Source organism: Schistocerca serialis, chromosome 10 (genome assembly GCF_023864345.2).
Source record: "Schistocerca serialis cubense isolate TAMUIC-IGC-003099 chromosome 10, iqSchSeri2.2, whole genome shotgun sequence".
Taxonomy (NCBI): Eukaryota; Metazoa; Arthropoda; class Insecta; order Orthoptera; family Acrididae; genus Schistocerca; species Schistocerca serialis.
This window is the reverse complement of record NC_064647.1, coordinates 227016732-227043656: the sequence shown is the minus strand read 5'-3', so window position 1 is coordinate 227043656 and position 26925 is coordinate 227016732. Positions and strand designations below refer to the sequence as shown.

General features: G+C 38.4%; 1 protein-coding gene across 1 annotated transcript in view; it reads right to left on the bottom strand.

Annotated features, from left to right (window-relative positions):
- Window positions 1-224: 224 nt before the first annotated feature.
- LOC126424913 (26S proteasome regulatory subunit 6B) overlaps window positions 225-26925 on the bottom strand; it is a 241483-nt gene continuing 214782 nt past the window's right edge. Inside the window, exon 8 of the mRNA XM_050087756.1 lies at window positions 225-516. Coding sequence (XP_049943713.1) covers window positions 496-516 — 21 coding nt within the window. The 3' untranslated portion in view covers window positions 225-495. The remainder of the gene's footprint in view (window positions 517-26925) is intronic.

Here is a 26925-nt window from a genome sequence, read left to right as displayed (position 1 = left end):
TGATATATGGAATTTTCGATATTTTTAAAAATATCAACAGTCCCAAAATACATCACAATAACGTACTGATATCATTTGCACTTGATTTATCAGTCTATCCCCTACCACCAATCACAAGCTTATAAAACATTTTGTGATACACAGGATAGCTGTCTTCATTTCTGGGTAGTGAACAAGTAATTTGTAACATATGAACACTAAAATAAGTAACACTGCTCTAAAAATATTGTGTTCCTATCATATTTTTAATATACTTTTTTTGACCAACTACAGCACTTTTACTCTCTACAGGAAATTATCTCATTTTCCATAGCAGCAAAAAAGCATATTCACCATTAAAACATAAAAAAGAAATTACAGTTCAAATGCCAATCATACACAATAAGCAAGCAATACAAAATTAGAACCAAGTGTATATGTAAAGCTGGCACTAAGATTCATCCTCATTTTTCTAGCATTTTTGAAATAATTTTTTGGTATGATGTAATGATTCTTTTATGTTGCATGCATTCCAGCCTGAAACAGAAACACAGAAAAATGTGGAGTTATTACATCCAAATCTTAGCAATATTTGTGTATTTATTTTGTAAATAAGAAGAAATATTATGTGCCTTTTGCAACTGAATGTTTGCTGCAAAAGAAATACAATACTTACCCTTACCTTGAGTAACACCTAAAACTGTAATCATATCACTCAACTACAATTAATCTTACAAACTACATTAACATTGATGTGATTCTTGAGTTTCTCCCGGCGTATTTGATAATCAAAATATCCACGGGTATGCTGCCGGTCTATAGTGTCCAACGGGCACAATATTTCGGCAATAATACATGTCGCCATCATCAGGTGAACTGACGGACTGAGCTCCTGTGAACGTGCCGGCACGGAGATCCGTACGCTATGGCTGCTCGGAGGGAACTGGGTTTGGTTAGCCAAAGGCTAACGAAAATATGTTGTGATGTTTGGTGCACTGGTATTTAATTTTTGTTTTCTGTCCTAAAAAAAAGTTAAGGCCATTTTCAATATCAATAACACCTTCATCTGACAAAAATTTTCTTGCCCAATGCAATATTCGTTCAGACCAGGGGCCAAAAGCTCATAAAGGTGGGGGTGGGGAAATCTAAAGGAAAAGGTAGCTGAAAATTGGGTGTATATGCAGACAAGGCAGGAAAAGAAAACGGATTTTTTCTAGTTAAAATTTTTTTTCCTGGGTGAAAATACACTTTTTCTGCAGTGAAAATGCATTTTTCCGGTAATGAAAGTCATGAAACATCATGCACTATTTTCCTACACCTCTATTACATTAATAATTCATATAGATTAATTACGACTCAAAGACACACAAATCATGGTCTATCAACAGTTTTCTAATTTATACATCAACACACAATCTCCTACCTATCAGTACAATCGCACATACAATAGTTCGCATGTTACTTATTGGCACCAATTACTACTAAGCCGTAATAACAGCTGCCAGAAAGAATTAATAACTTGGAAATTCGTGTGCTTTTTACCAAACTCTTGTTGTGGCTGAAGTAAGTATCAAAGTTCTATTAAAGTGTATCTTGAAGAGACCTCTATGTTTCTTTGTCTTCACAGCATCATGGATACTGCGGCTCGTAAGCTGGTTGACTGCTTAGTTTTGGAGCAGTTGTAAGCCGCAAGGAACTCTCCAAAATCTAGTGATGAGTCCAGTCAGCATTAACTAGCATGAAATCCAAAGGAAACAAGCTACACATACTTGTAAGCTCAGATAAATCTGCTGAGGGCTTTCTTACAAGAATTTCTCTTTTGAAAATGATAAGTTGAAAGAAATGCCGTCACTGATTGCCAATGTCTGTAATGCTTTAAAATAGTATTTTGGAATAATACAGATTAAAATAAACCTTTACTGGGAGGGTGGGGACTACATCTCAAAGCAAATTTTGATTTCGTTTCCATATCATCATCATCATCATCATCATCATCATCATTACTATTATGTCTTTCTTTTCTCAGACGTTATGTCTGGTCAAAAATGGAAAGTGACGCGGACCTTGATCAAGCATGACTTCCTTTTAACTGTACGGTATATGTTATATTGCATTTAGGAACTTTCGGGTAATTGAACATGTATCAATAATTACGGATTTCTGAAGTTGTATGTATAAGTTTGGATGTAGCTGTATTGCATTGATGTACTGGTGGATATTGCGTGGTATGACTCCTGTAGTTGAAAGTATAATTGGTATAATGTCAACTTTATCCTGATGCCACATGTCCTTGACTTCCTCAGCCAGTTGGATGTATTTTTCAATTTTTTCTCCTGTTTTCTTCAGTATATTTGTTGTATTGGATAAAGATATTTCAATTAGTTGTGTTAATTTCTTCTTTTTATTGGTGAGTATGATGTCAGGTTTGTTATGTGGTGTTGTTTTATCTGTTATAATGGTTCTGTTCCAGTATAATTTGTATTCATCATTCTCCAGTACATTTTGTGGTGCATACTTGTATGTCGGAATGTGTTGTTTTATTAGTTTAAGTTGTATGGCAAGTTGTTGATGTATTATTTTTGCTACATTGTCGTGTCTTCTGGGGTATTCTGTATTTGCTAGTATTGTACATCCGCTTGTGATGTGATCTACTGTTTCTATTTGTTGTTTGCAAAGTCTGCATTTATCTGTTGTGGTATTGGGATCTTTAATAATATGCTTGCTGTAATATCTGGTGTTTATTGTTTGATCCTGTACTGCAATCATGAATCCTTCTGTCTCACTGTATATATTTCCTTTTCTTAGCCATGTGCTGGATGCGTCTGTGTGGCTGTGTTAGATGATACGGGTGCTTGCCATGTAGTGTTTACTTTCTTCATATCTGTTGATGTTATGTGATCTAAAGGGTTGTAGAAGTGGTTATGAAATTGTAGTGGTGTAGCCGATGTATTTATATGAGTGATTACTTTGTGTATTTTGCTAGTTTCTGCTCGTTCTAGAAAGAATTTTCTTAAATTGTCTACCTGTCCATAATATAGGTTTTTTATGTTGATAAATCCCCTTCCTCGTTCCTTTCTACTTAATGTGAATCTTTCTGTTGCTGAATGTATGTGATGTATTCTATATTTGTGGCATTGTGATCGTGTAAGTGTATTGAGTGCTTCTAGGTCTGTGTTACTCCATTTCACTACTCCAAATGAGTAGGTCAATATTAGTATAGCATAGGTATTTATAGCTTTTGTCTTGTTTCTTGCTGTCAGTTCTGTTTTCAGTATATTTGTTAGTCTTTGTCTATATTTTTCTTTTAGTTCTTCTTTAATATTTGTATTATCTATACCTATTTTTTGTCTGTATCCTAGATATTTATAGGCATCTGTTTTTATTATTATTATCTGTTATTATTATTATTATTATTTAAATTGTTGTTCTGGAGCAATGTTGAGAACTACAGCACATCAGAACAAACATAAAAGCCATATTTATTCCGAGAAAGGAGGCTAATAAGAAAATAGTTATAGTTACCACTTGAATACTATTTACTTGTTGGCACTGTTGATCTGAAGGTACATTCTGAACAACTACACACACGCAGAAAGGGCAGGGGGGGGGGGGGGGGGGTTATGTGGAAAGGGTAGCTGATGAAAAGATGGTTATAATTTCTATTTCAATATTATTTGTTTATTTGTTTTCCAGCATATTCATTCTGGAGCATTATTCGGAATATGTAGAACAACTCAAAACAGACTTTAAAACACCACCTTTTCAATAAGAGTGGTCTACTGCAAGAAAAAATTGTTTTGGTTGCCAATTCTAGACTACTATTAGGTTGACATCGTTGTTCTGAAGACACATTCAGAGTAACCACAGCAACTCATAAAAAATCTGACATCCGTCTGCATGTCTCTTAGAGTATTGTGTATAAATTTGAAGTAAACCGGTCAAGAACTTTTCGAGATTTTTGGTAACCAGCTACCCCTTTATATGACAAAGTTTTATCGCCATTCCACGAACAGTATGCCAGCACGTAAAATACAAACTAACAAACGTTGACTTTTATACAGGGTGGTCCATTGATCGTGACCGGGCCAAATATCTCACGAAATAAGCGTCAAACGAAAAAACTACGAAGAACGAAACTTGTCTAGCTTGAAGGGGGAAGCCAGATTGCACTATGGTTGGTCCACTAGATGGTGCTGCCATAGGTCAAACAGATATCAACTGCGTTTTTTAAAAATAGGAACCCCCATTTTTTATTACATATCTGTGTAGTACGTAAAGAAATATGAATGTTTTAGTTGGACCACTTTTTTAGCTTTGTGATAGATGGTGCTGTAATAGTCACAAACATATGGCTTACAATTTTAGACGAACAGTTGGTAACAGGTAGTTTTTTTTTTAATTGAAATACAGAACATAGGTACCTGGTTCGCAGGAGAGCTTCTGTAAAGTTTGGAAGGTAGGAGACGAGATACTGGCAGAAGTAAAGCTGTGAGGACCGGGCGTGAGTCGTGCTTTGGTAGCTCAGATGGTAGAGCACTTGCCCACGAAAGGCAAAGGTCCCGAGCTTGAGTCTCGGTCCAGCACACAGTTTTAATCTGGCAGGAAGTTTCATATCAGCGCACACTCCGCTGCAGAGTGAAAATCTCATTCTGGTACCTATGTTCTGTATATTAATTTAAAAAAAACTACCTGTTACCAACTGTTCATCTAAAATTGTAAGCCATATGTTTGTGACTATTACACCACCATCTATCACAAAGCTAAAAAAGTGGTCCAACTAAAACATTCATATTTCTTTAAGTACTACACAGATATGTAATAAAAATGGGGGTTCCTATTTTTAAAAAACACAGTTGATATCTGTTTGACCTATGGCAGCGCCATCTAGTGGACCAACCATAGCGCAATCTGGCTTCCCCCTTCAAGCTAGACAAGTTTCGTTCTTTGCCTTTCGCGGGCAAGTGCTCTACCATCTGAGCTACCGAAGCACGACTCACGCCCGGTCCTCACAGCTTTACTTCTGCCAGTATCTCTTCTCCTACCTTCCAAACTTCACAGAAGCTCTCCTGCGAACCAGGAGAGCTTCTGTAAAGTTTGGAAGGTAGGAGACGAGATACTGGCAGAAGTAAAGCTGTGAGGACCGGGCGTGAGTCGTGCTTCGGTAGCTCAGATGGTAGAGCACTTGCCCGCGAAAGGCAAAGGTCCCGAGTTCGAGTCTCGGTCGGGCACACAGTTTTAACCTGCCAGGAAGTTTCAGAACATAGGTACGTTTGAACATTTTATTTTGGTTGTTCCAATGTGATACATGTGCCTTTGTGAACTTATCATTTCTGAGAATGCATGCTGTTACAGCATGATTACCTATAAATACCACATTAATGCAATAAATGCTCAAAATGATGTCTGTCAACCTCAATGCATTTGGTAATATGTGTAATGACATTCCTCTCTAACAGCGAGAAGTTCGCCTTCCGTAATGTTCGCACATGCATTGACAATACGCTGATGCATGTTGCCAGGTGTTGTCAGTAGATCACGATAGCACATATCCCTCAACTTTCCCCACAGAAAGATATCCGAGGACGTCAGATTTGGTGAATGTGTGGGCCAGAGTATGGTGCTTCGACGACCAATACATCTGTCGTGAAATATGCTATTCAATACCGCTTCAACCGCACGCGAGCTATGTGCTGGACATCCATCATGTTAGAAGTACATAGCCATTCTGTCACGCAGTGAAACATATTGTAGTAACATTGGTAGACCATTATGTAGGAAATCAGCACCATTTAGATTGCCATCGATTAAATGAGGGCCAATTATCCTTCCTCCTTAATGCCGCACGATACATTAACCCGCCTAGGTCTCAGATGTTCCACTACTCGCAGCCATTGTGGATTTCCCGTTGTCCAATAGTGCATATTATGCCATTTTACGTTACCGCTGTTGGTGAATGACGCTTCGTCGCTAGGTACAACGCGTGCAAAAAATCTGTCATCGTCCCGTAATTTCTCTTGTGCCCAGTGGCAGAACTGTACACGATATTCAAAGTTGCCACCATGCAATTCCTGGTGCATAGAAATATGGTACGGGTGCAATCGATGTAGATGTAGCTTTCTCAACACCGACGTTTCTGTGAATCCCGATTCTTTCGCAATTTGTCTGCTACTGATGTGCGAATTAGCTGCAACAGCAGCTAAAACAATTACCTGAGCATCATCATTTGTTGCACGTCGTGGTTGACGTTTCACATGTAGCTGAACACTTCCTGTTTCCTTAAATAACTTAACTATCCGACGAACTGTCCGGACACTCGGATGATGCCGTCCAGGATACCGAGCAACATACATAGCACACGCCCTTTGGGCATTTTGATCACAGTAGCCATACATTAACATGATATAGACCTTTTCCACAATTGGTAAAAGGTACATTTTAACACGGGTAATGTAACATGAAGCAAATACCGTCCGCACTGGCGAAATGTTACTTGATATCACATACTTAAACGTTTATGAATATTACAGCGCTATCTACCACAAAGCGAAAAAAGTGGTCCAACTAAAACATTCATATTTCTTTGCGTACTACACGTATATGTTATAAAAAACGGGCGTTCCTATTTAAAAAAAACACAGTTGATATCTGTTTGACCTATGCCAGCGCCATCTAGCGGACCAACCATAGCACCATCTGGTTTCCCCATTCAAGCTAGATGACTTTCGTTCTTTCTAGTTTTTTTGTTTGATGCTTATTTTGTGAGATATTTGGCCCGGTCACCATCAATGGACCACCCTTTATATTAGATGTTGTTTGTCAAAAACATTTGTCGTGATGGCCGATAAACTTCTCACATGTTGCCATCTTCATCTACCAATAACTTCCTTGTCCAATTTCCTTTAATGAAAGGGAGGTGTTACACCCATGCAGTCACTAGTTCTCGAAGTACATCATGATGTTCAGTAACAGGCCTCTCGGCATGTTGCATCTTTGTCTGTTGTTGTTGTTGTTGTTGTTGTTGTGGTGGTGGTGGTCTTCAGTCCCGAGACTGGTTTGATGCAGCTCTCCTTGTTGTTCTATCCTGTGCAAGCTTCTTCATCTCCCAGTACCTACTGGAACCCAAATACTTCTGAATCTGCTTAGTGTATTCATCTCTTGGCCTCCTTCTATGATCTTTACCTTCCACACTGCCCTCCAATACTAAATTGGTGATCCCTTGATACCTCGGAACATGTCCTACCAACCAATCCCTTCTCCTAGTCAAGTTGTGCCACAAATTTCTCTTCTCCCCAATTCTATTCAATACCTCCTCATTAGTTATGTGATCTACCCATCTAATCTTCAGCATTCTTCTGTAGCACTACATTTTGAAAGCATCTATTCTCTTCTTGTCCAAACTATTTATCGATGTTTCACTTCCATACATGGTGACACTCCACACAAATACTTTCAGAAACACTTTCATTGCCATTGCCAGTCTACATTTTATATCCTCTCTACTTCAGCCATCATCAGTTATTTTGCTCCCCAAATAGCAAAACTCATTTACTACATTAAGTGTCTCATTTCCTAATCTAATTCCCTCAGCATCACCCGACTTAATTCAACTACATTCCATTATCCTCGTTTTGCTTTTGTTGATGTTCATCTTATATCCTCCTTTCAAGACACTGTACATTCCTTTCAGCTGCTCTTCCAAGTCCTTTACTGTCTCTGACAGAATTACAATGTCATTGGCGAACCTCAAAGCTTTTATTTCTTCTCCATGGATTTTAATACCTACTCCGAATTTTTCTTTTGTTTCCTTTACTTCTTGCTCAATATACAGATTGAATAACATCGGGGAGAGGCTACAACCCTGTCTCACTCCCTTCCCAACCACTGCTTCCCTTTCATGTCCCTCGACTCTTATAACTGCCCTCTGGTTTCTGTACAAATTGTAAATAGCCTTTCGCTCCCTGTATTTTGCCCCTGCCACCTTCAGAATTTGAAAGAGAGTGTTCCAGCCAACATTGTCAAAAGCTTTCTCTAAATCTACAAATGCTAGGAACGTAGGTTTGCCTTTCCTTACCCTATCTTCTAAGATAAGTCGTAGGGTCAGTATTGCCTCACGTGTTCCAATATTTCTACGGAACCCAAACTGATCTTCCCCGAGGTCGGCTTCTACCAGTTTTTCCATTCGTCTGTAAAGAATTTGCGTTATCATTTCGCAGCCGTGACTTATTAAACTGATAGTTCGGTGATTTTCACACCTGTCAACAACTGCTTTCTTTGGGATTGGAATTATTATATTCTTCTTGATGTCTGAGGATATTTCGCCTGTCTCATACATTTTGCTCACCAGATGGTAGAGTTTTGTCAGGACTGGCTCTCCCAAATCTGTCAGTAGTTCTAATGGAATGTTGTCTACTCCCGGGGCCTTGTTTCAACTTAGGTCTTTCAGCAGTCTGTCAAACTCTTCATGCAGTATCATATCTCCCATTTCATCTTCATCTACATCCTCTTCCATTTCCAAAATATAGTCTTCAAGTACATCGCCCTTGTATAGACCCTCTATATACTCCTTCCACCTTTCTGCTTTGCCTTCTTTGTTTAGAACTGGGTTTCCATCTGAGCTCTTGATATTCATACAAGTGTTTCTCTTTTCTCCAAAGGTCTCTCAAATTTTCCTGTAGGCAGTTATCTTCCTTACCCCTAGTGAGATATGCCTCTACATTATTACATTTTTCCTCTAGCCATCCCTGCTTAGCCATTTTGCACTGCTTGTCGATCTCATGTTTGAGGTGTTTGTATTCCTTCTTGCCTGCTTCTTTTACTGCAGTTTTATATTTTCTCCTTTCATCGATTAAATTCAGTATATCTTCTGTTACACAAGGATTTCTACTAGCCTTCGTCTTTTTACCTACTTGATCCTCTGCTGCCTTCACTATTTCATACCTCAAAGCTACTCATTCTTCTTCTACTGTATTTCTTTCCCCCATTCCTGTCAATCGTTCCCTAATGCTCTCTCTGAAACACTCTACAACCTCTGGTTCTGTCAGTTTATCCAGATCCCATCTCCTTAAATTCCCACCTTTTTGCAATTTCTTCAGTTTTAATCTACAGTTTGTAACCAATAGATTGTGGTCAGAGTCCACATCTGCATCTGGAAATGTCTTACAATTTAAAACCAGGTTCCTAAATCTCTGTCTATGATAAATAAAACAGAGGTTGTATTTAGGCAGCTTGCAAATCCTGGATCTCATCAGAAATTATCGAGAGTTGGACTGCACATATCTCTGCCAGTTGTCCGGAGGGCTGCCAATGACCCATAACTGCATGCAAAAAATGGACTCATTTCACTTTGTGTCAAGCCTGAGTTCGAGAGTAATTTCACTGCCCATTTGTGGCAAAAAGTTACGTTTCAATAATCTTGCAGCACAAGTGATGAAAGTATTCAAGTGACTGGAATCACTAAGTCCACAACCTTAGTTACGTACAGTTACTGGATATCCATTCAAATTTAAAATTTTCTTCACACACATGCTAGTTGCAGTAAATATACCTCTGCCTCTGTAAAAATTCCTCCAATCCACACTAACAACACAATTCCGAACATTACGTTTTATCGCTGAATGGCGGAATCGTCTCCTTCCACCCTTCCACATAAGAGAATCCTATACATTCATTACACTAGCCTCACCAGAGACATATCACTTTATCACATCACTCACAGTGGGCCTGCAGCTTTGATGTGCACTGATTGTTGGAAATCATAAACAGATCTTTGGTGGGCAGTAACATGTACACTGCGTATTTTCTTATTCTGAAAGTATAAATATGTTTTTCCACCAAATACAGCAGATTATCTTCCAAAGTACTGAAATCAAGATTGCAATACGCTTTTTTCAGCCACTAATAGCTCATGATCTCACCAGTCTGTGACAGCACACATTCAGAGCATAAGACATGTAACATAGTCATCCAATAGCAACATCACTGTTAAGCAGCGTGAACACACAAACAGGAGAAGTTAATGGTATCTTTTACATATAATGTAGGTCTTTTTTTGCATGTTTTACAGTTTAAGATACATCACACAAATGTGCCAGTAAAATTTTTAAAAATGACACGAATGGCTGGTGTTTTTGGGCCTGAAATTTTTCTAAGTGGCTGGGCCTCAAAGTGTTAATATGCTCTGCAATTTAAGAAATTCATCACGCAATCTCTCACATAAAATAATTCATTGTGGGTAAAAGGAAATTTAGATTGAAAGTAACCTTCTCAAACCACCATTCATAGTACGAGGGTTATTCCAAAAGTAAGGTCCGGTTATAAAAAAAAAATCAAAACTAAAATGTTTTTTCAAAACAATTGTTTTATTTACATTCCTTACATCTTTATCTATTTTTCTACATAACTTCCATACTTATTTAAACATTTGTCACATCGTTCAACAAGCTTTTGAATGCCCATGTTATAGAAATCGGCCGCCTGTGACGATAACCAGTCCTTAACTGCTTCTTTCACTTCATCATCTGCGTCGAAGCACTTGCCGCCGAGAAACTCCTTTAAGTAACGGAACAGGTGGAAATCACTTGGCGCCAGGTCCGGACTGTAAGGAGGATGGTCCATCTGTTCCCATCCAAATTTCTTGATCAGAGCTTGCGTTTCATTTGCAGTGTGGGGTCTGGCATTGTCATGCAACAACAAGATTCCAGACGACAAAAGACCACGTCGCTTATTCTGGATTGCACGTCGAAGTTTAGTCAGGGTAGCGCAGTAGGCGGCTTTATTAATCATTGTTCCTCTCTCCATAAAGTCGACTAACAATACTCCACGTCTATCCCAGAACACAGTCGCCATAACCTTACGTGTTGAGATTGTCTGCTTTGCCTTGACCTTGACTGGCGATGACGTGTGACGCCATTGCATTGACTGACGTTTAGACTCTGGAGTGATGTGAGAAACCCATGTCTCATCCCCTGTGACAACATTGTCTAAAAGACTGTCACCTTCCTTATGATATCGCTCCAAAAAATCAAGAGCAAAAGCCATTCTTTTCATTCGTTGGGGCTCAGTAAGCAGCCTGGGAACCCAACGGGCACACAATTTGTGAAACTTCAAATGTTCAGACACAATTCTGTACAAAGTTGTTCTACTCACATTCGGAAAATGCATGTCTACGTCTGTAATAGTGAATCGGCGATCTTCACGAATTTTTTTGTCAACCGCATTGACCAAATCGTCTGAAATCACTGATGGTCGGCCACACCGTGGTTCATCGTGCACATTATCCCGTCCTTCATTAAAAGCTCGCACCCACTTGCGCACTTTACTGTCGCTCATTATGTTAGGACCGTACACTTCAGTAATCTGCCGATGGATTTCCGCCGCTGAATTGTTTCTTGCAGACAAAAACCGTATCACTGCCCTTACTTCACAATCGGCGGGCTGATCAATTGTCTTAAACATTGTAAAGTGACACTGTGAACTACACTCAGCAACAGTAACAAAGCGAATGGCGGCGTTTGACGCGCAAGGCTTGCCGGGAGTCGGCGCGCATGCGTGTTTTGTCATTGGCGCCAAATTTCAATAGTTACGGCGAATCGGACCTTACTTTTGGAATAACCCTCGTATTTTCCCACAACTTGTTAGAAAAATGTTCATTTGAACAGTTGCCAGAAAGCGTCATAAAACAGGCCTTACTGTACATGTGCAATTACGATGAGGTGGGAAGCTCATGCTTTGTGTTTGCTCTGCTTATAGGTCTTTCGTCACATTTCTTTTTGGAATTTCATGTGTAGTGGGGCATCACATCACCATGTGCAGCACTGCAGCACGTTGTTCGGGGTGGACATACAGAGTTATTGTACTGAGGGCAATATCCCATTCTGATAATGAATGCAAAATAAGAAAGCGGTCCTTGCCATAACATACATTTCCAAACTATATTCTATAACTCAAAGTACCCTAACATTTTGCTATGTGGCATCTTTTAACACTTTTTTCCTTACTCTGCAACACTATTGTCTAGCATTTCCAATCAGGTTTACATCCACATAGCACTGCAAAAAGCTGGCAAGAAGGAATACAAATTTCTTGCAAAAATATAAATTAAAATCAAATGTTTGAAAATGCCAAAACTACAGACAATAAGTTTTTTTCATAACTTCTTCAAATGGTATAAAAAATAACAAAAATAATTCTATGCAGCCAAGAAACTGTATAACTGGCAGTTTATATTCTACTCCAGGAGTCAATATAAAGCATTGTGGGAAGTTACAGTAATAAAACACAGTCTATAATTTACTGAAGAATGTGTTCTGTGGTTTTAAGATGTAAACAATGCAAATTCAGAAACAACATCAAGACTGGAGGAGGTACCAGACAAGTGTTGAAACACGTCTTGTGATCGAAATACATTGAGCTTCATGAAAGGCGTACCTGTAAAAATTCTCCTGAACAGATTTGAAACTAAACATTTTATTCAATACTACTGAACAAATTTGCATGCTTCGTCGTCTTCAAGTGAAGATTTACGCATGTTCGAGACACTAAAAGTAGTAAAGGAGTTTTGCTATTTGGGGAGCAAAATAACTGATGATGGTCGAAGTAGAGGGGATATAAAATGTAGACTGGCAACGGCAAGGAAAGCGTTTCTGAAGAAGAAAAATTTGTTAACATCGAGTATAGATTTAAGTGTCAGGAAGTCGTTTCTGAAAGTATTTGTATGGAGTGTAGCCACGTATGGAAGTGAAACATGGACGATAAATAGTTTGGACAAGAAGAGAATAGAAGCTTTCGAAATGTGGTGCTACAGAAGAATGCTGAAGATTAGATGGGTAGATCACATAACTAATGAGGAAGTATTGAATAGGATTGGGCAGAAGAGAAGTTTGTGGCACAACTTGACCAGAAGAAGGGATCGGTTGGTAGGACATGTTCTGAGGCATCAAGGGATCACCAATTTAGTATTGGAGGGCAGCGTGGAGGGTAAAACTCGTAGAGGGAGACCAAGAGATGAATACACTAAGCAGATTCAGATGGATGTAGGTTGCAGTAGGTACTGGGAGATGAAAAAGCTTGCACAGGATAGAGGAGCATGGAGAGCTGCATCAAACCAGTCTCAGGACTGAAGACCACAACATTATACGCACATAGCATTAAAAGATCTTACATTATGTCTTTAAAAAACTGGACATCAAAATACTCCAAACACATCAGAATTTCATAATCACACTAAAATGCTTAATTTGCCTTAAAGTGCATATTTGTATGTCCAGATTCACACTGAAGTAGGCCCCTGTATGGTATTAAGATTTTCCGTGTGGTTTTTGGTGTGCCAATTTTTTTGGAGGACCTGTGCTGTATTATCTCATCTTTGATTCTTTATTAAGCCATTATACCATACGTGCCAGAAGACGAAAATGTGCACTTGAAATTCAGTGAACAGTTGAAATTAGCCAATAGTGTGGAATGAAACACTTCCGTTTCAAATACATCGGCTGCCTCTGTGGAAAAGATTCATAGAAGCAAAATTTTTTTTAACAAACCAACAAAAGTAACTTCAATGTCCTGCAAGACGATTAATATTTGATTGCCAGTAACATGAAAATAAAATAACATCAGAAAACTGAAACTAATAACATATTTTAGTGTTCTGTAATTATGTGAATGTATTTTAATTCACTTGATAGCTTCCAGCCACAGAAATCCATTTTGTTTTTGTTTGACGTGAGAAGTGTAAACAAAGAGGAAACAGCAAAATCACAAAACATGAATGTTGGTCACATGGAAACTAACCCCCGTCCCTCGCTCCCGCTATAACTCAGATTGCTCTGTCCATTGAATTTCATGTATAAAAGGTACAGGAAATTTAAATAACAGTGTTACAGATGCTACTCCTAAGTGTGAACAACAATTTTTGACAAAGTCACATAGATCATCTAAGGAGAATATTAGTGAAGGTGCAGCACTTTTTCATCATCTTTTCCCCGAGAAAAGTTCGAAAAGTTCTCTAAAAATTTGAAAAAAATAAAGAGGTACCACAAAACTGAAACATTAATTTCAACGCAACTTTGATCTTAAACAAAAATCTGTTCACGTGTTTTAGTAGCCTCTTATGCAGAAGTAAACCGCGTAATTACAGTTTTCTTGTTTGATTGGTTTTTCAGAAAAGCTACATTGTAAAAACAATGGTAATTAAAAATTCAGATCCTTATAAATTGTGTGCTGATGCACAGAATATCAATCATTATGTTGTACATAACACTTAAGTATTACTATTTTAGCTGTAATGTTTTTGGAGGTATGTATGTTTAGGTACAAGAACGCATTTTGCCCTACGTCTGTCCTCAAGCAGAGATAATGCATTTTTCGCATGGGGAGACAACTATGTAAGTTTACAATAAATTTGTGTCTATTTCAAATCAGTAATCAAACTGTCCGACAATGCTACATAGTATGAGCCAGTTAATCTTTTACCACTAGATTTTTGTGAACTACAACAAAAATTATGAGCTGAAAAGAGCACAGGGTAAGAATGTGCCTCTGGCTGACTACACATAAGATAAAAAATTGTATTTATTGGTTTTAATAAAGCAGTGCCCCCATGAACCATGGACCTTGCCGTTGGCGGGGAGGCTTGCGTGCCTCAGCGATACAGATAGCCGCACTGTAGGTGCAACCATAACGGAGGGGTATCTGTTGAGAGGCCAGACAAATGCGTGGTTCCTGAAGAGTGGCAGCAGCCTTTTCAGTAGTTGCAGGGGCAACAGTCTGGATGATTGACTGATCTGGCCTTGTAACACTAACCAAAATGGCCTTGCTGTTCTGGTACTGCGAACGGTTGAAAGCAAGGGGAAACTATAGCCATACTTTTTCCCGAGGGCATGCAGCTTTACTGTATGGTTAATGATGATGGCGTCCTCTTGGGTAAAATATTCCGGAGGTAAAATAGTCCCCCATTCGGATCTCCGGGCGGGGACTACTCAAGAGGATGTCGTTATCAGGAGAAAGAAAACTGGCGTTCTACGGATCGGAGTGTGGAATGTCAGATCTCTTAATCGGGCAGGTAGGTTAGAAAATTTATAAAGGGAAATGGATAGGCTGTAGTTAGATATAGTGGGAATTAGTGAAGTTCGGTTTCAGGAGGAACAAGACTTTTGGTCAGGCGAATACAGGGTGATAAATACAAAGTCAAATAGGGGTAATGCAGGAGTAGGTTTAATAATGAATAAAAAAATTGGAATGCAGGTAAGCTAATACAAACAGCATAGTGAACGCATTATTGTGGCCAAGATATACACGAAGCCCACGCCTACTACGGTAGTACAAGTTTATATGCCAACTAGCTCTGCAGATGACGAAGAAATTGAAGAAATGTATGATGAAATAAAAGAAATTATTCAGATAGTGAAGGGAGACGAAAATTTAATAGTCATGGGTGACTGGAATTCGGTAGTAGGAAAAGGGAGAGAAGGAAACGTAGTAGGTGAATATGGATTGGGGGTAAAAAATGAAAGAGGAAGCCGCCTGGTAGAATTTTGCACAGAGCACAACTTAATCATAGCTAACATTTGGTTCAAGAATCATAAAAGAAGGTTGTATACATGGAAGAAGCCTGGAGATACTGACAGATTTCAGATAGATTATATAATGGTGAGAGAGATATTTAGGAAACAGGTTTTAAATTGGAAGACATTTCGAGGGGCAGATGTGGACTCTGACCACAATCTATTGGTTATGAACTGTAGATTAAAACTGAAGAAACTGCAAAAAGGTGAGAATTTAAGGAGGTGGGATCTGGATAAACTGACTAAACCAGAGGTTGTACAGAGTTTCAGGGACAGCATTAGGGAACAATTGACAGGAATGGGAGAAAGAAATACAGTAGAAGAAGAATGGGTAGCTTTGAGATATGAAGTAGTGAAGGCAGCAGAGGATCAAGTAGGTAAAAAGACGAGGGCTAGTAGAAATCCAGGGATAACAGAAGAAATATTGAATTTAATTGATGAAAGGAGAAAATATAAACATGCAGTAAATGAAGCAGGCGAAAAGGAATACAAACGTCTCAAAAATGAGATCGACAGGAAGTGCAAAATGGCTAAGCAGGGATGGCTAAAGGATAAATGTAAGGATGCAGAGGCTTATCTCACTATGTGTAAGATGGATACTGCCTACAGGAAAATTAAAGAGACCCTTGGAGAAAAGAGAACCACTAGTATGAATATCAAGAGCTCAGATGGAAACCCAGTTCTAAGCAAAGAAGGGAAAGCAGCAAGATGGAACGAGTATATAGAGTGCCTACACAGGGGTGATGTACTTGAGGACAATATTATGGAAATGGAAGAGGATGTAGACGAAGATGAAATGGGAGATATGATACTGCGTGAAGAGTTTGACAGAGCACTGAAAGATCTGAGTCGAAACAAGGCCCCGGGAATAGACAACATTCCATTAGAACTACTGACGGCCTTGGGAAAGCCAGTCCTGACGTAACTCTCCCATCTGGTGAGCAAGATGTATGAGACAGACGAAATACCCTCATAAATCAAGAAGAATATAATAATTCCAATCCCAAAGAAAGCAGGTGTTGACAGATGTGAACATTACCGAACTATCAGTTTAATAAGTCATGGCTGCAAAATACTAACACGAATTCTTTTCAGACGAATGGAAAAACTGGTAGAAGCCGACCTCGGGGAAGATCAGTTTGGGTTCCGTAGAAATATTGGAACACGTGAGGCAATACTGACCCTACGACTTATCTTAGAAGCTAGATTAAGGAAAGGCAAACCTACGTTCCTAGCATTTGTACACATAGAGGAAGCTTTTGACAATGTTGACTCGAATACTCTCTTTCAAATTCTGAAGGTGGCAGGGGTAAAATATAGGGAGCAAAAGGCTATTTACAATTTGTATAGAAACCAAATGGCAGTTGTAAGAGTTGAGGGGCATGAAAGGGAAGCAGTGGTTGGGAAGGGAGTGAGACAGGGTTGTAGCCTCTCCCGATGTTATTCAATCTGTATATTGAGCAAGCTGTGAAGGAAACAAAAGAAAAATTCGGAGTAGGTATTAAAATTCATGGAGCAGAAATAAACACTTGGAGGTTCGCCGATGACATTGTAATTCTCTCAGAGACAGCAAAGGACTTGGAAGACCAGTTGAACGGAATGGATAGTGTCTTGAAAGGAGGATATAACATGAACATCAACAAAAGCAAAACAAGGTTAAAGGAATGTAGTTGAATTAAGTCGGGTGAAGCTGAGGGTATTAGATTAGGAAATGAGTCACTTAAAGCAGTAAAGGAGTTTTGCTATTTCGGGAGCAAAATAACTGATGAAATTTTCTGGCAGATTAAAACTGTGTGCCGAACCGAGACTCCAACTCGGGACATTTGGTTTCGCGGGCAAGGGTACCAACTGAGCTACCCAAGCATGACTCACGCCCCGTTTACTTCTGCCAGTACCTCACCTCCTACCTTCCAAACTTTACAGAAGCTCTCCTGCGAACCTTGCACTTGCCCGCGAAAGGCAAAGGTCCCGAGTTCGAGTCTCGGTCCGGCACACAGTTTTAATCTGCCAGAAAGTTTCATATCAGCGCACACTCCACTGCAGAGTGAAAATCTCATTCTGAAAATAACTGATGATGGTCGAAGTAGAGGGGATATAAAATGTAGACTGGCAATGGGGAGGGAAGTGTTTCTGAAGAAGAGGAATTTGTTAACATCGAGTATAGATTTAAGTGTCAGGAAGTCGTTTCTGAAAGTATTTGTATGGAGTGTAGCCATGTATGGAAGTGAAATGTGGACGATAAATAGTTTAGACAAGAAGAGAATAGAAGCTTTCGAAATGTGGTGCTACAGAAGAATGCTGAAGATTAGATGGGTAGATCACATAACTAATGAGGAGGTATTGAATAGGATTGGGGAAAAGAGAAGTTTGTGGCACAACTTGACTAGAAGAAGGGATCGGTTGATAGGACATGTTCTGAGGCATCAAGGGATCACCAATTTAGTATTGGAGGGCAGTGTGGAGGGTAAAAATCGTAGAGGGAGACCAAGAGATGAATACACCAAGCAGATTCAGAAGGATGTAGGTTGCAGTAGGTACTGGGAGATGAAGAAGCTTGCACAGGATAGAGTAGCATGGAGAGCTGCATCAAACCAGTCTCAGACCACAACAACAACAACAACAATAAAGCAGTGAAAGTGTTAATTGATCTCTGTAATGGTCTTAACACAACGGAACTGAGTTTTTATAGACCATTTTCTTAACAACATAATACTGACGAATTCAAGAACTGTGTATATGCAAATAATCCAAACATATTTTTCCTGAATTTAAGGATGAAAAACTGGTGTACGCAGACTAATTGTAATACAGCTGGTACTACTCCACCTTCAACAATAGGTCTCATTATACTATAGCATTGCTGCGGCTTCAGTCTGTGACACATCAGTAGCATGTTGGATGTGAAGTATTAAGTGTTAACTTGTTAATTATGGCTACAAGTCCTCATTATCACTTACACACAGCTAAAGAAAAACTTAAAATTATTGAAGAAGCACAGAAGAAATGGGAAGAAAGTACAATGTGAGTGAGGGTTGTATTCATGACTGGCGAAAGAAAGAGGACATGGCTTCTTCAGAAAACTAACAGTAAACACTGGGCATTTTGTGGGTAAAAAGCAAGGCAGCCAGATGTCAAAAAAAGGCTCTGTGATTATGTAGATGAGAAGCAATGATATGGATGGTATGATGACTAGTAAAATGTGCCAACTCAAAACACTGGCTTCAGTCAAAGAACTAGGCATCACCAGTTTCAAGGCTAGCCGGAGTTGGCTATCAACAATTTTCAGTTGGAATGGATTAGACTTCCAGAGAAGAACTACAGTCTCTCAATGGCTTCCAGGTAATTACTACGAAAAGTAGTGAATTTATATCGCTACGTAATAAATTTGCACCGTGGACATTCCTATACATTATTGCAACTTGGTAATGTGGATCAAACGCAATTACTAGATGTGAGTATAAATTGGCCATTGAAAGCTGCTCTCAAACAGGATGGCCGATGGAAACCCCAAGTTCATGCCGAGTGGGGAAATCGAGTAAATGCAGTTGCCTCAGATCTATTAGTGGGTGAAATGTACATGAGATTCCATACTGCTACCACTTGTGGGAAAATCTTCCAAAAAAATGGGGCATCACGAATTCATTGAAGAGAAATGACAATGATGCTGGGAAGAGGGAGATGACAATAATGATTCTTCCCTTTGTGATGACAATGAAAGTGACGATGAATAGAATCATTATTCTAGAATAATTTTCTTGTAAATGAAACACAAATTAAAGGCAATTCTCTCCTCCTATAAAATTAGGATGTGCAGATTACTTAATGATGCAGCTTATTCACATATATATGGCATTCCTAGAAAGCGATATACAGAGTGTAAATTTTAAGTTGACAAACCAGGAGTTTGTGTTCCAGAGGAAGATGAGAAGAATGCAGGTTTTTCAGTTTAAAATTTCAGTGGATCTTCTGACGATATAAATGCGTCCATGACAGTTTGAGGTAGTCAGCAATACCATGCGTTACAAGATAATGATTTAAATACTCATCTCACATGTGATATGAGGCTCTAAAATATACTTCAGTAATCAGTTACTTACTACCACTACTTACTATATTTTTACTACAAAATTCATGTTCCAGGCTTCACCATAAGGACGTCTAGTACTACTGATATGAAAACATAAGACAAACTATGGAACTATCAACATTTGAAATAAATGAGACTACTAAATTTAATCTGAGGAACAATGAAAATACATTGGCTGTTTCCTGTCAACTTGCAACAACTTCCAGTGACGCATTAGCATTTATTTTCTGTGAATTATGAATCTTTTTATTCTTTTCATTTTCTTAAAACACTTAAATTAAGCCCAGCTTGCTGCTAGCGTGGCAGATGAAGCAAAGTAGCACTGTCTGTTAGGGAACTGCTGAATGACTTGTCAGTACACTTAGGAGTGTTCCACCTGCTGGCAACAAATGGAAACAAATCAGACGCTGGCTTTTAAAAACTGTATCCCCATTGAAAAAACCCCAGACCACCATGCAAAAGAAACAGGCTTATTGCACATGCTCGTAACAAGCATGTAATTCAGAGTTGCTATTGGTTTCCAAGCTAGAGCAATGATGCATTATACTGGTGGGTGCGTGTACAGAATTCAAATGTAAAATATTAGAAAACGAAGGTATGTTATGAGATAAGATTAAATTCATTTTGGATGAATTATAGTGGAATTCTTTGGGTAGGCTCAGTCTTGGAGCCTTAATGGACACTTCACCATGTATGTTGTATGCTTGTATGTTTATACACTTTATATATTGAAAAATATGTAGCCTATGTATCTTGGAGCATTTGTTAGAGCATCGTGTAAAAACTGGAAGTAAATTGGCCAAGAACCTGTCAAGATTTTTCATAATAACTTTAGAGTACAACTTGTCGTCATACTCACAAAGTAGTATAGATTTACAAGAATCAAGAGGAACAACAAAAATGAAAATGAAAAAAAGAAGTGCTGAGATTGTAAATGGTGTAAGACAGGGATGTAGCCCTACTCTTTACATTTCAATCTATAGACAAATAATCAATGATGGAAATAATAAAGAAAAAAGGTTCAAGAGTGGGATTAAAATCCAGCCTGAAAAGATTTGAGTGTTAAGGGTAGTTGGAACGACCTATCCCGACAATGTTAAATTTAGTGACTTGGCTTCCCTGTATTTCAGGAACCACTGTAGCCATTGACTAGAAACTTTTACAGGACATTAAATTGTATGTTTCAAGTGTACTGAACTACAATACTTTCAATTCAGCCACTGCTTTCGGAAATACAATATTTTAATTATACAGTTAAAATTTTGTGTACTTTTTTGTATGTTATCCAAAATACTTTTAATTATACATAAGATTATGTTCTTCTTTTAGTTCAGTAGACTCAGGATATATATGTTATTACTCCCTGGAAATTTGAATACTCTACTCGAAGTGGTTTCTGAGATTTAGGACAAAATGCAACAGAAAATGTAAATTTTCAGGAATGGCTTCTAAAGTTTCAAAAGACTGTAACTCACTTAATATATGCTTAATGTTTTTTTTCTATTTTTTGTCACTCAGAAGCATCCTGCACCTTACTGTACATCATCCCCTCGATCTTTTTCAAAGTTTTTTCTTCTTTCTGGACTCCTTAAAGCCAACTGTGCTGCATACTCTGCTTTATCATTGCGGACCTTATCCATCCATTCAAGTTCTCTGATGCAGTTTGCTCCAGGATTAATTCCCATATGCTGTAGCACTTTCACCCTATCAATGTTGCTATGATTAAAAGCAGTAACAGCATCACTAACCCCCACTTTAGTGTCTTCGTTCCAACAAAAACATTTTTTGGTAAGCGAGTCCATATAAGATTATTGAACGACTCATTGAGATTTTGAGTCTGACCATGGAGATACTTCTTCAGTAATTCAGGATTTGCTAGGTCTCTGTAAATAGGTTATATGATATCCATGACTGCTGCTGGGATGGATTGTTAATGGCTGTATGAAGTGTTTGGGTACTGGGCACTGAGGTAACTGCACCATTAATCAGGTCCAGGAGCGCAAAGGTGGTGTACTGGTTTTTCATCAGTTGACAGTCAGTGGAAGAAGGTAGCACATACTGCCTGCTTCATTTTCAACAAATCCTCAGTATTTCTAATGGCCATCCCACCATACCGCTGTAGTTCATCAATCATTTTGTCCGTCAGCCTGCCTCTTATGGTTTTACCACCAGAAAGTTTCTTGTCTCTCAAACTTTGTTTCAACTTCCTCAACCTGGTGCCTGTCCTCTTTTGGACATGAACTTTGTAACACAACAATCCACAGCCTTCTATATTAAAAATTACTGATTTTATTAGATCTTGAATTAACGCACTTAAAAATTATAACATTTTCAACCAGTGTAGATTATATTTAAAAATAAAATAAAACACTTCCCATGTAAGTTTATAAGTGATATATATCATTTTATTTGGAAAACTTCAAATTTTATAGTGAGATAAAAATCAGAAAATGTGAAAAAAATTTTCTTTTCCGTTCTAACCAGCCTTAAGATTTGTTAATGTCATTGTTGTCATCACCTTTGCTAATGGCATTGCTGCCATCACCTGAAAGTGAAGAATTACAAAACCAGTTGACTCTAATCACCACCACCATTTCCCATCTTTATACACGGCGTAAATTTGAGTTTGACAATTCAGAATAACCTGAAAAATAAGCTTCATACGAAAAAATGTGTAGAATCAAAAGTTGATTATTTTCGAGGGGGACATCTGCTTGTGCTAAAATAGCCCACCACCCCAGCCCCCTGGCAGTGGGGTGAGAGGCAAATTTCAAATTTCAAATGGGAACCCCCATTTTTTATGGCAGAATCAAATTCTACATAAAAAAAACTATGTACATTTTGTCTTAAACATTTGTTTTGATACTTAGTGGTTAGCACAGTAATTCAAGAAAATCCATGTTCTCATTTTTGTGTGGAAAATGATTACAGATAAATAGAAAATACTTATTAATTTTGTAAATTTTAATTTGCTAAAACTGAAACACTCCCTCTCTCCTCATAGGGTGGGGTTTGAGAGAGAGGAATTAGAGTTTTACAAATGTTGACCCAAATATTAATTTTTTTGGCAGATTCGGATAAGTTTTGTTTGTTTCATGGTCATGAGCCCCCACAACTTTTAATTATCAAACAAATCATATGACTAGCTAACAAACCAACCAAACATCCTACTTACTAACGAGTAAACTCATTAACTAAAAAAACTTACTCACGAAACTAATTTTTTATTAGATTCGGAGTAAACACTCTCGTTTGTCGAGAAGTCTCACAATTGGGGTGCTTCCTTAATTTGAGTCTTTTAGTTTTGGGTGTAAAAACGTAGAAAACGACACTCATAAATTTATTGACTTAAATCACATTGCTCACACTTTTATTTTATTTCGGAATAGTGTGGCTGTTAGGTTGTTTTCATTTTTAGAATTATGTACGATAATTGATATCCCACTCAGCCCTGATCGGTAATCAATGCTCTTATCCAGCCCTTGCTGATGAGCGACGTAATGTTTCGGAGTGCCGCCGATACGTAGCGCAGGGACGAGAAATTCGCGCTTTCTCGTAAAAAGACTGGGCTTTAGAAATTGTATGTCTTAACACAATAAATGCACTGTATCTTTTACCCATCTGAGTATTCAGACAGCAGTACATCATTTATAACAATTGTCTTTTGGGTGACTTATGTTTGATTACCTTGTGTGACTGCATTCTCAGCTTTTGCTCACTACCAGTCGTGTTTGACATGGAGTTAGTATTGCTAGGTGGAATTACGCCGAGCGGGCCACTTCTCACTCATAGAAATTCTAACCCTGCCTTTCTCGACACCACTTATCTTTCCTCTCTTGAGATTAATAGGTGGCATATGTCATTATGAATTATCTTTCTGCGGAAGAAAAAATTGAGATGGTGTACATTTATGGAGAAAGTGGGAGAAATTTTGACGATGCAGTTGTGCTTTATGCACAATGTCTTTCTGGACAAGTACGATCACAGTCCTCTTTTGTTTGAGTTATTAGACAATTTACTGCGGAAGGTAGTGTGAACCAGAAAAAAAGCACCCGTGCAGCTACTATTTGTGGAGAAAACAATCACGTGGCAGTCCTAGATGCTGTGGCTCATAATCCACATGCGAGCACAAGAGAAATATCAAGGCAATCAGGAATTTCACACATGAGTGTTTGGAAAACCCTGAAGCTCCACAAATTTCATCCATATCATGTATCCATGCATCAGGAACTACACGGCAATGACTTCCAAAACCGTCTAACGTTTTGTCACTGGGCAGTTCAGCGGATGCAAACAAACCAAAACTTTTTTGCCAGAGTACTTTTCTCCGATGAGGCAACATGAACAAACCGCAGCAAAGTTAACTGCTATAACGTGCATTACTGGAGTGAACAGGACCCACACTGGATTCGAGAAATCAACCATCAGCAACCTTGGTGAGTTAATGTTTGGTTTGGTATAACTGCCGATAAACTGATCAGTCCACATTTTATCGACGGTAATTTGAATGGCAACAAATATCGAAACCTACTGCCAGTTCTACTTGCAGACCTGAGCATCGAACTTTGACAAAACATGTGGTTTCAACATGATGGCTGTCCAACACATTATTCAAGAGTAGCACGTGATGCACTTGATCGACTTTACCATGGTCGCTGAATCGGTGGGGCAGGTCCTGTGACTTGGCCAGCCAGATCGCCTGACCTTACCTCGCCAGATTTTTTCTTATGGGGTTATCTGAAAGATATTGTTTACCAGGAAACGCCTACCACTCACGAAAACATGATGCAAAGAATAAGATATGCTTGCACTGCAATTACACCAGACATGTTATCAAGATGTGTGCGGGGATTTACAGCACAAGTCAATAAATGCATCGATGTTGGAGGTCATCACTTTGAACAACAAGCAGGCCAAAAGTGGGGGGCGAGGGTCCTCACTGGAAACAAGCACCCCGAAATTCATTTACTTGCAAGTATTTGCAAATAATCAACAATAAATCGAAACCAATCGTTCCTTTTCAGGACCACCAAATCTTAAACGGGAATACGTTCACCTTTAGTTAGCAAGTGGGCTAGTCTTTTCCTCAGTTAGTCTTTTATTTTGTTTACTTGTTAGTCAATAGTAAGTAGGATGTTTGGTTGTTTAGTTAGCTAGTCATACGATTTGTTTGATAATTAAAAGTTGTGTGGCCTCATGACCACGAAACAAACAAAACTTATCCGGATCTGCCGAAAAAATTAATATTTGGGTCAACATTTGTAAAACTGTAATCCCTCTCTCTCAAACCCCACCCTATGAGGGGAGAGGGAGAGTTTCAGTTTTAGCGAATCAAAAATTATGAAGTAAATACGTATTTTTTATTTATCCGTAACCATTTTCCATGCAAAAATGAGAACATGGATTTTCTTGAATTACAGTGCCAACTACCAAGAATCAAAACAAATGTTTAAGACAAAATGTACTGGGTGATCAAAAAGTAAGTATAAATTTGAAAACTTAATAAACCGCCGAATAATGTAGGTAGAGAGGTACAAATTGACACACATGCTTGGAATGACATGGGGTTTTATGAGGAGGAAAAAAAAAAAAAAAAAGTGTATTGCTAGACACGTGAAAGATCTCTTGTGAGCATCATTTGGTGATGATCGTGTGCTCAGCCGCCACTTTCGTCATGCTTGGACTTCCAGGTCCCCAGACCTCAGTCAGAGCGATTATTGGCTTTGCGGTTACCTGAAGTCGCAAGTGTGTCATGATCGACCGACATCTCTAGGGAAGCTGAAAGACAACATCCGACGCCAATGCCTCACCATAACTCCGGACATGCTTTACAGTGCTGTTCACGTCGTAATTCCTCGATTACAGCTATTGTTGAGGAATGATGGTGGACATATTGAGCATTTCCTGTAAAGATCATCATCTTTGCTTTGTCTTACTTTGTTATGCTAATTATTGCTATTCTGATCAGATGAAGCGCCATCTGTCGGGCATTTTTTGAACTTTTGTAATTTTTTTTTTTGCTCTAATAAAACCCCATGTCATTCCAAACATGTGTGTCAATTTGTACCTCTCTAGCTATATTATTCCGTGATTTATTCAGTTTTCAAATTTATACTGACTTTTTGATCACCCGGTACAGTTTTTTACGTAGAATCTGATTCTGCAACAAAAAATTTATAACCGTGGTTAAGCTGTCAATGACATATGGAACAAACTTTTTGTTTTTACTGTGTACTATTTGGAATGGGTAATGATAGTTTTGAATGGTGTAAGTGGGGTGGAGAATGACTTCAAAATTTCCTTTCAAAAGTTAAAAAGCTTGAATGTTACTTTCACATATCATAGCAACTGTTAAATACAATCAGTTAGGTACAGTAAAAATTGACCATGCTCTTTCAGGAGCAACACGCCTGGAAGCTTTGAAACATAACAAAAAGGTTGCTCATAACAAAAGTATAACGAAGAGACTTATTTTGACTATCAGGCATTTTAGCACAGTACGAGTTAGTCTTTCGAGGTGATTAGGAATCTGAGGTGTCAGTAAGTAAAGGAAATTATTTAGAACTTTTGGATTTCTTGGCAGAAGAAGAACCATTAGTAAAAGATCATTTTGCATCCAATGGAATATTTAAAGTCACTTCCTCTGACATACAGAATGAATTAATAGCTTGTATTATGGATGTTGTTAAGGAACAAATTTCAAGTGAAGTTAAAAATAGTCCTTTAACATACATATATGCTTACAAAACAACATAGGTGTCAACTAGGAGTCAAATATGTGTAATTATTCCTTTTTCAGGTAACGAATCAGGAGAAATATAAGAGTGATTCATAAGGTCTTATGACATATACAAAGGCCGGAGTGCAAGGCATAATCACTGTTTTGTTGCAAATGCTATGTAGTTGGAATACTGATAAAAACGAATTAGTATCGCAAACATATAACGGCTGCAGTACAGTGGCAGGGAACAATTATGGTGTCCATTCAATTGTGAAACAAGCATATCCTCATGCTCTGTTTATCCTCTTCTATGCACATCAGTTGAACCTAGTCCTCCTCTGTGCTTGTAAAAGCATTACTGAAGTACAAATTTTTGTGGCAAATCTACCAGGATTTCACCCATTTTTTGTTGTTCCAGTAAAAGAAGTGAAATTCTGAAGGAAAGTGGCTTTAGCCTTCAAAGTGCTTGTGGAACAAAGTGGAATTTTCATTCAAGTGCTTTACAAATCATTAATCTTCACTACACAGAACTTAGAGCAGCATTCAATGATGTGATAAACAATGATGAGTGGGATGATAAT